Genomic DNA, 16,786 nt, shown 5'->3' with positions numbered 1-16,786 from the left:
TGGAAGATGATCCATCAAACAAAATAGCTGGTGGAGCAAAACATGAAGAAATGCAACAAATGTGTGCGTGCGTCCGTGTGTGTGCACGTAGGTGTGTATGCCTGTGCGTGCTGTTGGCAAAGGATTCTCAGTTGAGAAGAAAGGAAGACAATCAAAAGCATTAGGAAGGAAGTTGCCGTGATTGTAAGGGGAAGGCAATGTCACTAGATTAGTAACCCCAGAACTCCAGCTCATTGCTCTTGGGACACAGGTTTGAATCTTACATGATAGATGGTGAAATTTGAAATGTAAAGCTAGTTGACATCGACCAGCACTGTTGGTTGTTAAAAAAAGAAATCAATGCTTCACTAATGTTCCTTAGGGCTTTTCCTTATTTAATCTGGCTGACATTTGACTCTTGACACATAGCAATGTGGAGAAAGTGAGAACTGCAGATGCTGGAGATCAGAGTTGAGAGTGTGGTGCTGGAAAAGCATAACTGGTCAAGCAGCATCCCAAGAGCAGGAGAATCAATATTTCGGACACAAGCCTTTCATCAAGAAGGGCTTTAGCCTGAAATGTCGATCCTCCTCCTCCTCCTCAGATGCTGTCTAACCATCTGTACTTTTCCAGCAGCACACTCTCGACACATAACAATGTGACTGATTCTTAACAAGTTCCATTGTGATGTTATAAGAGCAGTTTAGATAACAGCTTGTAATGGAGTAGGAGAGAAATACTGTACTAGTAGAATGAAGAAAATATCATGTTCATTAAGAGATGGGCAGATGCTAACCAGACTGTCCAAAGCATATAGACAAGTGCACTCTTAAAGCCAGTGGCAAATATGTCTACAAAGATCTAAGCATCTGTGTTCGCATGATCTTGTTCCATGGACTTCCCTTTCTTGACAGCAGATTAAATCTGGTGCCAAGGCAAAGTGATCACCACTTACCCAGCAGCAGTGATGACAGCAAGCAACTTCTAGATTTAAGTGCATAACGTTCTGTGTGCAAACTCCAAACACCACTGTTCATTTCAGAGTAATGATACCAAAATTCAAGCTGTTGAGTTTCGTTTCAGATTATAAACTTTGCCCCTTTTTTGAACAGAAGCTGTTGGTGAAACTTTTGTTTCTCCTTTATAATTTTTTATTATTAATCCAATCATTGTCACCTTTTGCTTTACCTTAGATCTCTTCTGTCATTTAATCTCTTCTACCCTATCACAGGCCTTGTTTTGTTCGTCCCCATCCTCTGTTTTCCCTAACACTGCAGTTGCTTAAAACCGTTTACATCTCCTGCTCTTCAGTTCTGACAAAAGTCATCAACTCTGATTCTCTCTCCACAAAATGCTGCCTCACCTGCCTCACAGCATTTTCTGTTTTTATTTCAGAATTCCAGTATCTGCCATGTTGCGCCCTTGTGTTCTAGTTTTATCAAACTGCCAGACATGCTTGCTTTCATCTGCTACAAAAGAGACAATTATGATAATAGTCAGTGTTAGAAGAAGTGGCATACAATTCAGATGCATTTTCAGTACATTTAAACATTTGGTCTTTCAAATATGTGAAATATTATGAACAGTGGCAGAAAAAATGAGAGTCATTCAAGAGATTGTTTAATGATGTTAAGTATTTTGATATAAGAATGGATTAAATGGACCAAATGGCCTGTGCTTCTTTCGGGATGATCAAGTGAATCACTGTCTATTTGTTAAATTAAAATTGCATTGCTGTTTACTTAAATAATTTTCAAACATGTATCTAAATGATGACTTCCAGCAGGTCTGATGACAATACAAGTTTTCAGGATTCATAACTCCATTTTGTCAACTTAAGGACTTCACCTATATTGAAACTGGAGCCAAAAGTATTTTGCAACTTTTTTTGTTCCAGTGTTCCCAGTTATTCAATTGGTAATATTCCTTTACTGATTATCAAATTGCTAATTTCATAATTCTTAACTGAACCAACATAACCTCAAAGTTCTCAAATTACCATCAATGAACAGGACGATACTAAGTTACATTACTAAGTAAGTTCTTCCACAATAAAATGTAATTTTATTGGGAGCAATACACATCATTTATTACTTTATTAAATATAGATTTATAATGTGCTTGTGAACGGGAATACTGTCAGTTTAATTGCCTTATACCGAGAAGTTACTTCCATAACAATGATTCCATGAAAGCAGCTCACTTAAGACTTTTACAAGTTATGCATTTTCTTCACCCTATACCGTCAGAATAACTTTAAATATGACATCGTCAGCAATTGTAAATTGCACACTGCAGATATGTTAAATCTTATCTTAAGCCCTACACGTTTACATTTAATCTTTCCTGAATTACAGAATCACAAAAGGTAATGTCACATTGTACTAACCTAGTGAATTCTTGTCAAAATCACTGCAGTCATCACCAGGACCATCACCACTGTAGCTCCCTGTGGTACTTGAATGTCCTCCATGTTCACTACCAAGACTGGTCCGACTCTCAGACGAAGTGTTGGTTAATTTATAGCTTGCTGCAGTTCTACTGGTTGGCTCATTGCTCGAAACTGCAAAACAATAAATTAGCAGCATGCAGTTTATGGAGAATATAACTGTGAAAAAGTTATTCAAAATTCAAACAAAAATCTACATAACAGAATTTTGTCCTAATTGCCTCCTGTTTTGTTCAACCTGATTATTCTTGAAGTTGAAAGATTCTCAAAATATTTTCCTCCAATTAAATTATACCTTTGAATTTCAAGATTCCTTTTTAAGGAGAGTTGGGAGTTTTAAACTTGCAAGCAAATTGAAAGACATCAGTTATATCACAGGTGACTACTCAAGGGGTTTGCTTTAGTCAAATAACCTGATTAGGGCAGTACAGTGGCTCAGTGGTTAGAAATGCTACCTCACAGTGTCAAGAACCTGGGTTCAATTCCACCCACAGGCGACTGTCTGTATGGAGTTTGCACATTCTCTCCTTGTCTGCATGGGTTTTCCACTACAGTCCAAAGTTGTGCAGATTAGGAAGAATGGCCATGCTAAATTACCCACAGTGTGTAAGCTAGGTGGATTATGGGAAATGCAGGGTTATGGATGGTATTGTTTTTGAGGGTTGGTGTGGACTCAATGAGCTGAATGGCTTGCTCCATGCTGTAGGAATTCTATGACTAGTTTTGATTCCTTGCAGAATGATTCTACTGAAATTGGTAAATTCATCATCCTATCATGAAAAGGTTCATATATTCATATCAACTACGGGGCAGAATATTATGGGAGCTTGAAAGATATGGCTTAGACTGAAATGAGTGGCAGAATCATCAGCAAATTCCAGTAAGGCCTGTCTCAGAGAGGAACAACACGCTGTACTGTTTATACAATTGCCAGATGCTGAGGTGAGATTCTTGCAGGGCAGTGACCAGTGCCTGTTTAAGGAGACTATAGCTTATTAAACACCTTACTAAGAGCACAACTCATCGCACTGACATTAAGTTTCCCATCTTCCCAAATGAACTGGACATTGACACCCGGGCGGAAGGGGGAAGGTAGGTCAGAGGATCTCCTTGTGGGTCTGCTCCTGGGCCTGGCCAAACTGGCCATAAGCAGGTCCAGGCAGTGTGCGTAGAAGGGGTCATTGTGGCCAATTGCCTGCCCCTCTTCCGTGGTTATGTTCAAGCCTGGGTATCCCTGAAGAAGGAGCACACTGTGTCTAGCAACACACTTGAACTGTTCAGGGAGAGGTGGGCACCGCAGGGATTGGAGCATTTTAGTTCCCCTCCAACTCTATTTTGATTTAATCCCTGCCCTCCCCTTCACTTTTTGATCACACAGCTTTGCCCTTTGTTGTGAAGGGCATTGCTTGTCATTGGCCACTCTGGTGTTTCCTTTCTTCCTGGTGGTGAAATATAAATAAAGAATTATGTACTTGTTGTTCTTCATTGTGTCCTACACCTGCACACACATACAATGTGGGTGCTGGGGAAAAATCAGCACTACCACAGTAAGGCAGCAGTGTGGGGGTAAAAGGAAAAAAAATGTAACCAGGAATTTGAGAGAAAAAAAGAAAAAAATATTAACAGGCGATTTAGAATCTCCTCAGTTTAGGCGACCGAAAAAAAAATGAACTAGACAGACATCGAGAATTCTCAATATGGAAGTCAGAGCAGCCATCTGGCAATTCCAGCTATCGCTGGCTGTGAAGAATCACCATGTAGCTCAGCAATAAACAGCATTCCAGGGCATGACCCACGGACACCAGCACATGTCCCCTCATTCAAAGAATTGGCATCAATAACCCCCAGCCTCTCAGAACTCTCATAGTACCTCCCTGATTCATTTGCAGGACACTTACAAAGTTCTGAACTGCATTGGAGGGAGCACTGGCAACTAGCATTGAAAGGTTGCTATGAAGACATTTTGTGCAAAGGGGGACACACCCAGCTCATACATTGGACCAGGATGTATATCTTAGGGCTGCTCACTTGCTCTGTTAATGCTCCTTCACTTAGTGTCAACTGCATGCTCATAGTATCCCTGCCTTACCATGTCTATTAGCACAATCACACAAGCTTGACCTGTTGGCCAACAGTCCTCTGTGAACGGCGTGCATGCATCTTGATGAATGGCATTGCACTCCATCAATCTCTCACCTGCACCATGCGCCAGCAGCTCACATGGCATATATACAGTTCGTGCAGCAGCAAAGCAGCCAGGTCTTAGCATCTCCAGCGGGTAATCCTCACCAAAGTCCAAGGATGCATCCGTCAATCCTACCACAGTAAGTGAATGACAGACTCTAATGCCAATCCAGGAAATTGACTATGATCAAGCGTTGGGTTAGGGTTCTCTCAGCCTGGGTGTCCAAGCCTCTATAGTCCAGAACACACCTTACGGTAAGTGCTGTGGCTGCATAGCAGCCTGTCCAGAGGTTTAGGGCTAATGCAGTCTGGGAGATACAGAGGCACCAGTCAGGGATCAGGACACTTCTTGCCTGGGGCTGTGACTCAAAGGGATAGAGCATGGTTAATCCATCAGTTCTAGATAGAGAAAGTAGGGGAGCTACAGTTGGGGGAGGGGGGGTTAGGGTGAGGGTCGGGGGCAAGGTGTTCCAATGCTGCAGGAAGGCGACTCATAACCTACTGGAAATTGAGATTGCAGATTTGGTGAAAGGGACGGGGGTGGGGTATGACAATTGTGAAAGAGACCATACATTTGTAAGGGGCGGAGATCGTATAGCACAGATTAGAATGTCTCATATGGCAGGGGGATGTCCAGTCATGGTCAAGTTAACTCTGGCTCCAAGGGGAGGATAGTGTGTGACCACATATGGCACCTTATATGCCAGGAGCTGGGAGGTTAAGGTAAGCATGTGCAGACTCATGTAGATGGGTTGGGCGGGGACTGGGATATGCAAACTCAACGGGATCACAGGAAGGAACCTGGATATTCGGGACCTCACTAACATGAGGAACTAGAGGTTGGAAGCCACTGCCAGAAGAGCACTTGCTGTGAATTGAGAAAGCACAGAAAATGTTTGTAACCACAACCAAATGGGCAGGGTAAGTGTTTTGACATGTGAGGGAGGAGGCTGCAAGTCCCAGTGATGGGTGACCCTGTAAAGAGCAAGATCATTACACTTAAACCTATACAATGTACGGGCTCCCTAACCATCAGAAATCCTAAGGCATTAGGTCCCAGTTCGTACTACCCCTGCATGCTCCTGACCATTTTGATCACTAACATTTTTCACACAGAGGAAGGGTATAGAATAGGGTCATTTGACCACAAGATGAAACGGTGCCAGCTGAACTCAATGTCCTGCAGACATCTTATTCATCTTACCACCACAGGCTACAGCATGCTCTCAACAGAGACATCAATCCATGATGCTTCCTATAAGGTCATGACATGGCTCAGTTCTATTCAGAGCTATACAGAGACTCAAACAAATCAATGCATGTCAAAACCAGGCAGATTTATGAAAATCTGACACTTATACACTGCGCAATGTCACCTGTGGCATCAAAATGTCCTCAGAAGTTCAATTGTGTTTCCCTCCCATCATATCTCACTATTGTTCCAGGTTCCATAGCTGGGGTGAAAGGAGCCTACACAGCACTGGGGTCCTTTAGCTTTGGGGATTTGATCAGGCAACTCCAAGGGTGTTTATGTCTGGATAGCCAAACATGCCAAGGGTCTTTTTGGCTGTGTGTGGTTCCTTCTCCAGCATGGTGTCTCCCGGCGCTGACCTGTCTCCTTGTGTGGAGGACACACTAGGTAACAGGACCCCTGTTACCATGCCTTCATCTTGAGGATTAATGACTGGGGTGATTGAGTGAGTAAGTGACTGGGTGAGTATTTCCAACAGACCCTGTGAGTGCTGGGCCAGACTTTTCATGGTTACCAACCTGTCCACAGAGATAGCCTGATGACTGCATGTATGAGGCATCTGGGACCCCTTAGTGTAGCTACAGCCTCTGTACTCTGAGGATCTTTGCCTCCTTCATCCCTGTCTGCTACTCCTTTTCCTCCGTATGCATGAGAATGAAGTTACTGATTACCAACACCACAGAGTCCTTTCCTGTCAAGGGTTGAGCAGGTGCCTGATCTCCAGCAGTCCTCCTCGCATATAGACACTCAAATGATCCTGCTCCCAAACTCTTTAATCCAGATGTTCCCCACTGAGGTATCACTGTCTGAACTCGGGGGTACGGGAGACCGCCTTACCAATGCTTCCTCTGAAGCCTCTAGCCTCTCTTCCTCAGAGATAAAGGAATTGCTTTCTCTCAGAACAACTTATTTCTCCACAGGGTCCAGCAAGACACAAGAGGGAGAAGGTGCCACAGCCATTAGTTGGAGATTTTGTGCTATGAATGACACTGAATGGAGTTACAGTAGAGGTTGCAGATGTGTGAACATGATGTACATGTTCTATTTGGGGAGCATAGATATTTCATCAACTCCACAGGAGGGATTCGGTCCCCTCCTGTGAAGATTCTCTCCTCAGAGGGGTTGACAAGCCTAATGCTGGGCAAATGTGCACTAACCTTGTTATGGCTATTCTTTCCTGTAATGAGACAAAGGGAGCGACTGAGTGAGATAGAAGTAACTGGCACAGATGCTAGTGCAGGTGGGGGGGTGGGGTGGGGGGGAAGGTGGGGAGGGATCCCGAGAGGGTGAGGAGGCAGAGCAGAGGCAATGGAGGATCAGTGGTGTGGTAGGTTGGGAGGGAATGAGGACAAGTGAGGGAAGATGCTGTATGTAACAGTGAGAGTGAGGGAATATGAGCCTTAGTGGAAGGTGGGTGCAGAGGAGGAGGTAGAGTGTGAGGTGGCAGACTATGCCACTTACCCTAGTGGAGTGGAGAAGGTCACTGACCTACATGTGGCATTGCTGGCTATCCCTTTAGACTGTGTGACCACACTGCAGCAGGTGGTGACCCCAGAGCAGACATGCCTGGGCCTAGAAATGTGGCCTTGTCTCCCGGTCCTTTGGGGAGAAGGACAGCCTCCTCGCCTGGGCCACACAGTCCAACAGGACAAACAGGTCCTTGTCAGAGAATCATGGTACCACTCTCCTTTTCTCAGACGTGAGAAGAGCAGGACAGTTCAGAATTCCAGTGCTTACCCAGTGCACGGCTGCCTTTTAAAGACGGTGTAGGCACCAGGGATGCTGGCCTTTCAGGGAGATGTCCATTGAGTGGTGAGTTAATTCTCACTTCAGCAGCCGGGAAGATGGGGCTAGAATCAGGCAAGCAGCGTTCCACAGGGGTCAGGTAGGGAGTTAATGAGATTCATTTGGTAAGATACAGTGAGAGATCTCGCTATACCTCACGGAGATAAGCCCTGCAGAAGATCTGTGAAGCTGACAGCTTTAAAACAAAACCTAGATTCGGCCTATGAATTCCAGGTAGGTGTGCCAAACTTGCTTTTCCACCTGAGGATAATTCTACCTTCACGTCCACCCCTCCAAGTCTCTTAAAATATTTGCAAACTATCCATTTTATGACTGGAATGGATCAGGCAGCTTTTATGTATAGCTGACATAGACACAATGGAATGAACAGCCTCCTAAGCAGCTTGGAAGTGGATTAAAAAGATACCATGCTGGACATAAGGAGTTGGCAAGTGTCAGATGCCAGTACATGTAGAAAGGGATGTACTGGTCATGCACTGAGATGCTATTTGATCCTAAGCAATGTGGAGCAAGTGGCAGGTACTCTCCCTGACCTCCATGTTGAGAAGCTAGGAAGGTAAATATTAATGGGGTGAGTGGCTGAATTAATATGACACTGAACAGGCAATAATCATCCTCAGTTGGCAACATCACCACAGCCTATCAAGAACATCAAGGTAGACCTCACCAGTCTTCCCATCCATTTCAGCCATAAATCTCACCATAGTCACATCCTTCAAACCCCTTTAATACTTCACCACAATTCTAAAAACCTCAGTCAGTTTTTTCTCAGTCTTTGCTATTCTAGAGAAATTAGTTCCAGCCCGTTCAATCTTTCTGACAGTTACACCCTCAGGGTATCATGTAGTGCACAAAAGATTTGCAGTCAGTGTTTCTGAAATTATTTTCATTATACGGAAGTCAGATCTATATACTACACTTTCAGCACTGTCTATTCATCTTGCTGTAAATGGGGCATCTCAACGTACTGGACATTCTATTTTGTGGCCCTATATGCAAATCAATTTTACTCTAGATACTTACATAAAAAATGTTTCTGTCTTCGGAAACTACCTCCATGCTCCTTCATTGATATATTTAATTCATCCACGGATGTGGACGTCACCAGCTAGGCCAGCATTTATTGCCCATCCCTAACTGCCCCAGAGGGTACTTAAGAGTCAACAACATTGCTGTGGGTCTGGAGTCACATGTAGGCCAGATCAGGTAAAGATGGCAGATTTCCTTCCCTAAAGGACATCAGTGAACACTGATGGTTTTTTTCCTGTCAGTCTTCAATGGATTCATGGTCATCATTAGACCCTTATTTCAAGATTATTATTGAATTCATATTCCACCATCTGCTATCACAGGATTCAAACCCAGGTCCCGACAACATTACCTGGGTCTCTGGATCGATAGTGTAGTGATAATACTATTAGACCATCACTTCCCTTTTCTACCAACATGTACTAGGGAAACATGATCACAGTGGGAGGTACACCAGGTACTGGTTTTCTCGCTTAGCTTGGTCATCTAGAGTTTATCTGATTGGAAATGTAGTGATCCATAATTCTGAGACCTAGGTTGTGGTCTGATTTTTATGCATTCTACTCACAATATAGTATTTAGCAACATAGTCAGGGATAGGACAAGCATATGTTGGAAAGCTTCACACTGAAGCACTTCTTTCTAATGATTAAAGGTAAAGCAAATTCAGAGAAGACTGTTGTACCTTTCATTTTCCTACCAGATTTCTCTCTTCCTTTTTCTGTATTGTGGTTCTTTGAGCTGTTGGCTGAAACATTGTCATCTTGACTGCAGTTACTGCACTCTGATTCACTTTCACTGTCACTGGAGACAACTAAATTGAAACAGAAAATTGATCGTTTTAAAAAAAATACGCATGACATACTTTCACAGCAACAAACAAACACATCCGCCACTTAATGGAAAAACCTAGGAATCACAATACAGGCAGGGCTACAAAAAGAAACAATGAGTACATTAATTAAAACTTAATTTAATAGAAAAGACAACATTTTCTAGTGCACAGTATCACTAAATGCTCACACATTATTTATCTCACAACATGGTCTATGCTGTCCCTGGCAAGCTGCTGCACTGCCACATAGACACACAGTTTAGTGGGAACATTGAATAAGTCTCAGTATTATTGGATTAGATATCTTGTATAAAATATTTCCTTACAGTAAGATGGTAGTTAGAGTTACATAAATGTATTCTGGACATAGCATTTTTGTTATTCACTCAAAGGACATGGGCATTGCTGGCTCAGCCAGCATTTAATACCATAGGTAAAAACAAGGACTGCAGATGCTGGAAACCAGTGTCTAGATTACAGTAGTGCTGGAAAAGCACAGCAGGTCAGGCAGCATCCGAGGAGCAGGAAAATCATGTTTCAGGCAAAAGCCCTATACCATCCCTAGTTGTACTTTGAGAAGACAGTTGTGCGCTGCCCTCTTAAAACACTGCATATGCTGTAGGTAGGGAACATCAGGATTCCGACCCAGTGACACGGAGAGGAATGGTGAGACATTTCCAAGTCAGAATAGGGCGTGGCTTGGACCTGTGCTTGCAAATGGTAGTGTTCCTATGCTGTCTCTACCGTTGGTAGCCATTGTGGGTTTGGAAATTTATTTTTAAACATTGACTATCCTCGACATCAAAGCTGCATTTGACTGTAGCTAGATGATACACATTGCTGATACTGTGCATCGATGGTGGAGGGATTGGATGTTTGTGGAGGTAGTGCCAAACAAGTGGACCACTTTGTCCTAGATGGTGTTGAGTTGCTCGAATGCTGTTGGCGCTGCACTCATCCTGGCAAGCGGGGATTATACCATCACATCCTGACATGTGTCTTGGAGATTACAGACAGTCTTTGGGGAGTCAGGATAGGAGTTCCTTGATGCCTCTGATGTGCTCTTGTATTTATATGGTGAGTCCAGTTCAGTTCCCAGATCAACATTTTTGTCTCAGACCTCCTGCAATGCTCCAGCAAAGCTCAACACAAACTGGAGGAACAGTTTCTCTTCTGCCTGGGTACCCTGCAGCCTTCAGGACTCGACGTGGAGTTTTAACAATTTCAGAATGCAAGCACCATACTCCACGTTCACTATGTACTCTGACACCCCTAGGTTCTGGTTGATATGAACTGTCCTCAGCACAGCTAGCCCATTTTCAATCAATCACACTCCTCACCCTTCTCAGTATTTATTTCTCTCTCGGCTTATCATCAGCAATCCCATTCTTTGCCTCTCCTCCTTTTCTCTCTTGCTATTGACGCCATCTCCATGTATTCAATTTACTCCTTCCCATCCCAACCAGTCCAGCCACTCTGGCCAGCATAAATACCACCACGAGCAAACCACTTTCAGTTCTTAAGAAGGGTCACTAGACTTGAAAAGTTAACTCTGTTTCTCACTCTACAGATGCTGCCAGACATGTGTTGTTTCTCCAGGACTTTCTACTTTTGTCCCTAGACCCTTACCTAGATCACTGGAATACTAATCCAATGGTAAGACCACTAGACCATTGCTTCGCCATAATCAAATGAAGACTAATTAATTTCAAATCAAAAATGTCTCACTTGTCGCAACTTTAATAAAATTCAAGTTTATACAATACTAAAACATACTTTTAAAATTTTAGTTACCAAGGGTAAAATTCCCTAAGGTGACATGGTTAGAGACAAAATGCCATGCTGTTTTCAACTATATTGAATTTGAATAGGAGGTGGAACTAATTTAGTTTGGGATTATGGCCGACATGGACTGGTTGGATCAAAGGGTCTCTTTCCATACCGTATGACTCTATAACACCTAATACAGCGTAAAACTGTTAACACAAATCATACAAAAGTTACACTGTATAATTTTATGCTAAGAGTATCCTGACTGAGGATTTTATTGGTAATCTCCAAAGACATTTTTGCTTTATAAATTAGGTGGCATTACACTACATTTTCTCATCAACCAAAAATGTTTAAATATATTCTGAGTTATATAGCTGTGATAGCCCTGAGGAGTTGTAACTTTAAAAAGCCTATGTTGTAGGAGGGAACTATTTAAGGCTTTTATTCCCAACTGTGATTTAAGCCATAGCCTTGTATTACATTGTTACTGAGTGTAATCAAGCCTGACATACTCATGGAACCAATCAATGGCCTGTTACCTCCTGAGGCATATTGTCTATTTTGTTGATAACTGAAATGCAATAAGTAAACAGAATAAATATATTCCTGCACAAGTTCAGGAGAAAGCTTATTTAATAAGTATAGATGTCATACATATTGAAAAAGTATTTTGAAACCATAGAATTACGATATGAGGTAATAAAAGATGTATTTATCATCAACAGGCGGTCTTCCTGTCTCTGTTTGTGGTCCATCCTGCACAATGAAAAAAGCTTTACCCAGTTCATGCATATCCTCCTCCAACAACTGCAACCTGACCACTATAAGGTCGAAGGAGAAATGAGCTGAAAACTGCTCGTGTGGAAACTCGCATTGGTGCTGGGCCCACTGCTTTTCATCATTTATATAAATGATTTGGATGTGAGCATAGGTGGTTTGATTAGTAAGTTTGCAGATGACACCATAATTTGTGGTGCAGCGGACACTGAAGGTTACCTCAAAGTACGACAGAACCTTGATCAGATGGGTCAATGGGTCGAGGAGTGGCAGATGGAGTTTAATTTAGATAAATGTGAGGTGCTGCATTTTGGAAAGGCAAATCAGCACAGGACTTATACATTTAATGGTAAGGTCCTGGAGCGTGTTGCAGAACAAAGAGACCTTAGAGTGCAGGTTCATTGTTCCTTGAAAGTAAAGTCGCAGGTAGATAGGATCGTGAGGAAGGCACAAGAACAGAATTTGCTGGAATAGCTTAGCAGGTCTGGCAGCATCTGCGAAGAAAAATCAAAGTTAACGTTTCAGGTCCAGTGATCCTTCCTCAAAAAGATTTACAAGGATGTTTCCAAGGTTGAAGGGTTTGAGCAACAGGGAGAAGCTGAACAGACTGGGGGCTTTTTGCCCAGCGTGTCAGAGACTGAGGGGATGACCGTATAGAGCTTTTCAAAATCATAAGGGGCACAGATAGAGTGAATAGCCAAGGTCTTTTCCCTAGGGTAGGGGAATCCAAAACTAGAGGGCATAGGTTTAAGTTGAAAGGGGAAAGACTTGAACAGGACCAGAGTAATTTTATCACACGGGGGGTGGTGCACGTACAGAAAATCCCAACCTCCAGTTGTAACTTGCCCCAATCCTGACTAGTTCTTTCCAGTCTTGCAATTAGTATCGGGGACTTTATTTCAATGTAGGCAGATTTTCATATTGCAGAAGCCCACAACATCATTGAGATTAACGACCCATTCATGTACCTCAAAAGCTACTGATCGCATTTAGAAAACTTTGCAACGCAGTTCAATAATAACTTTTGATTGTCTTCACATCACACATATATTGCATTTTTAAATTGTGCTTAGGGTTACCTAGCTCCATGTTTGATGCTATTTGTGTTTGAGATATTTTAACCAACCTGTTCAGGTGCACTATGACACACTTCTGGCACAGGTGGGAATCCTAGCTTAGATGTACAGCTCGGATCCTTAAAAACAGGATCCTGGAGTCAATAGGTTGGGATGCACTGACTGTCATGAACTTTGTAGTTTGAGACCCAGATAACATTTTAACTTGATTGTAACATCAATACAGGCCCTTTCAATTGGTGTTTAATTACTTTTTGACATATCTATTTTAACCAAACTGTTCAGAAGTCTTATGACACATCCATGGAGCAGGTAGAATTTGGACCCAGCTCTCCTGAGCTAGAGGTTGGGATACTACCACTGTGCCACATGAGCCCTCAATTTATATTTAATTCCCATGCACCACATTCTGTTCAGTTATACTTGCAATTGATGCATAAATCGTTTAATAACATAGCCTTAAAATGTATTACTATTTATCATTGCAAAACCAGAGCTCTGAACAGATTTTGTGCAAATACAGATCTTTCATAATACACTACTTCCTAATATGTGAAACTTGGAAGATTGATAATTGCAGTTCCTTTTACTTTATTCATACATACAACATGAATTTAGATTTTTTATTCATAGCACAGACCTCTGCAATACCCATTAACTTATTTTAGCTTTCACATGATGGACTTTGATAAAACGCCTCAGTGCACTTTGCATTGTGTGTTTTCAGACTTATAAACAGATTTTTCACAGGAGGTACACAAATGTCACAGCCACCATTGAGTACATATGCCAATTAGACATGAATTCATTAACCTTCATAATTCAGACGATACCTGGATCTCACAGGAAAAACTGATTTGTGCCTCCCTGCTGGATAACATACTAACCCACAATTCTGAATTCACACTAAAGTTAACAATGTTCTCTCTCATTTACAAATGATAAAAATTACAAAATAAATGGTGCCTATTTTGGATGGTCTTTGTTATTCTTCCAAATTCAGTGCAGTCTTGCCCAATACTGACATTTCTCAGGAAAGCACATTTTGCCTGAATGTAATTGGGATTGTGATACTTCCTACCACATGTTTAAAACTGTAGAACTTGCGATACTGATAAAATAAAACAAAAAAAACCTACTGAGGTTCTGCTTTTGTATGTGATACAGCTCAGTTTTCTTCACTATCTTAAAAAAAATACTTCAAAGCACCAGAATCATAAAAGAACAACAACTCTTGGATGATCTGAAGGAATGGTCAGGAAGATTGTAGTACATTAGAATAAAGAATCTATTTGGAAGTTCATTTTGCTGATTTTGTCACTCAAGCATTTTTACCAATCATAAGAGGTATATCAAAAATAATAACAATTTGTGAGAGGGTTTGAATTGACAATCACAGATATGCTGAAAAATTGCAAACTGCCAAGTAAATTAAAATAGTGATTTCCAAAAAATGCACCTCCTCCTCAATATCTTCTCTTTTGCCTACCAGATGTAATGAAGATTCAATGGAATCAGAAAAGTTAATACCAGACAAAATAATAAAAAGAGCACTTGTTCATTAAATCTAATGCTGGCCGTTCAAATAGCTCTGATATCCTACCTTTGTAGTTCTCTCCATTCCACTCACTCAATGTACTAGATTCTCTGTCTTATGGGTCACTTTGCTTGCAATAAGATTGGAAATCTCTCTGGTGAGATGAGAAGGATTATAAATCAAAAAGTTGTTTTTTTTTGTATATGCATGGTTGTCCTGCAAGTTGTAATTAATTTATTCTACTCCTCATAATACACAAAATCATAATTCTTTTTGCAATTTGCTACTATCCTGAACCCTTATAAACTAGCCATCCTGAAATTAGCTGGCCATCATTTCAGCTTGCAAGCAGTACAAATTGCATTCCTATTCCCATTGTTTTAAACCTTTGTCTGGCTGTTTCACACCAACTTGCTCACAAAGAGGAGAAAGGAAATAAAGACTCATCTTTCAATTCAGTGCAATTGGAATAAGCTTGTGTTGCTATTTCAGAGTACCAACTCAAGTCAAATGTCACACTAATACAGAAGTTACAAAATTGCTTTAGCAACATATAAATGTCAACTCACGTTTTAAAAAATGGCTGACTCCTTTCAAATATCTCTTCCAATGACAAAAGAGAACTTGATTCAATGAGTGCAGAATTTGTTGAGGGTTCATGTGAAATTTAAGAGTATTTCTCTGGAATCATTAACAAGTATCTGAAAATGCCTGATTTAACCTTTATGATCCAAGTGAATCTATTAGTCAGACTGTCTTGACTTTTTATCAGTTGAACATGTTTGACAGCAGTGAACAGCAAAGGTTCTGCTTTCCCTCCATACTCATCCTCCTGATGTTCAAGCGGCCGGGATTTATAGAGCTAATATGCTGTGACATTTTGCAGATGCTCTCGAAGCTTAAACAAGTGGTACTCGCTTTTACCCTAGTGGGTAAAAGCAACTGCAAAAATGTTTTAAATAGCCAGGACACAAACACTGCAGAGAAACCCTAAATGACTTTTACTATCAGAAATTCAATTTCAAAATCAATTCTACTCTTTGCCTCGATAAAAAATGTATGAGTTTTATTGAAGTTACTGTCACCTTTGAATTTGAAATGATAGCGTGTGGTGAGGTAGGGCTGGTGATCTCATATGTTGAAAATGAATGATTTAAAGAAATAAAAACTCAGCTATAAACTGAACACCGACTAAGGTTATGTCTTTAACATACAGGTGGTATTACAGCCTTTCTAAATAAATGACAAAAAGTAAAACACAGACTGTCAAGCAAATATAGTGTTGCAATCCAAGCACAGCATGAGAAACAGGAGCAGGAGATGGCGATGGCTATTCAATCCATCAAGCTTGCTGAATCAGTTAATAAAATCATGGCATCTTGCTCAATTCCACCTCCCCATCCTTGGTTCCCAAGCATTCAAAAATCTAACCATTTTCTAAATTGAATATACTCTGATTGAGCATCCATAGCTATCCGAGGTACAGCATTTACAGTTCAGAATTTATGAAGTCCAAGACACAAGCTTCAAAGAAGTAAGTACCCTGGTAGGCATTTTAAGACATCGCCACTGTTTTCAAGGAATAGTGGGCATTCAGATCAATCCTGAAACGAACAACTCTTCAGAGAATTTTGCAAAAATATAGAAGTGGATCAAGATAAAAGCAGAGGCAAAATCTCAGTGTGCCACCTTTCTGATGCGCTTTCTGTTCTACTTGATCATTCACTTAACGTCACTGAGCCAGACGCTCGAGTGCAAGACCATTGGCACAGAAAGTATTCCCCATTATGTTGCTAACATTGTAATACAGTACCCCAATCTTTCATGATTGTAATTAGGAAGTATATATATGCGCTCGGAATGTTCAGGGAAGGTTTATTAAACTTATACTTGAAATAGTTGTGTGGTTTAAGGAGGTTGGGCTTGCATTTGCTGTTTTGCATGTTATGAGGTAACTTGATTGAAACATATAAGATTCTGAGGAGAATTGACAGGGTAGAAGCAAAGAGATTGTTTCCTCTAACAGAAGAATCTAAAAACTTTAAAAATAAGGGATTGCCCATTTCAGGCAGAGATTGGGAGAATATCT

General features: G+C 41.3%; 1 protein-coding gene across 7 annotated transcripts in view; it reads right to left on the bottom strand.

Annotated features, from left to right (window-relative positions):
- LOC132830283 (rab effector Noc2-like) overlaps nucleotides 1–16,786 on the bottom strand; it is a 176,021-nt gene that overhangs the window by 2,853 nt on the left and 156,382 nt on the right. For 5 of the 7 annotated variants that reach the window (XM_060847833.1, XM_060847830.1, XM_060847831.1 and 2 more), the window contains 3 exons: nucleotides 9,385–9,513; nucleotides 2,369–2,542; nucleotides 1,343–1,448 (listed from right to left, as the gene is read on the bottom strand). In XM_060847833.1, coding sequence (XP_060703816.1) covers nucleotides 1,366–1,448; nucleotides 2,369–2,542; nucleotides 9,385–9,513 — 386 coding nt within the window. In that variant the 3' untranslated portion in view covers nucleotides 1,343–1,365. The remainder of the gene's footprint in view (nucleotides 1–1,342; nucleotides 1,449–2,368; nucleotides 2,543–9,384; nucleotides 9,514–16,786) is intronic. The other 2 variants (XM_060847826.1, XM_060847827.1) reach the window with 2 other exon arrangements.

Source organism: Hemiscyllium ocellatum, chromosome 31 (genome assembly GCF_020745735.1).
Source record: "Hemiscyllium ocellatum isolate sHemOce1 chromosome 31, sHemOce1.pat.X.cur, whole genome shotgun sequence".
NCBI lineage: Eukaryota > Metazoa > Chordata > Chondrichthyes > Orectolobiformes > Hemiscylliidae > Hemiscyllium > Hemiscyllium ocellatum.
The sequence above is the reverse complement of the archived record's forward strand: the minus strand, read 5'-3'. Positions and strand labels throughout refer to the sequence as shown.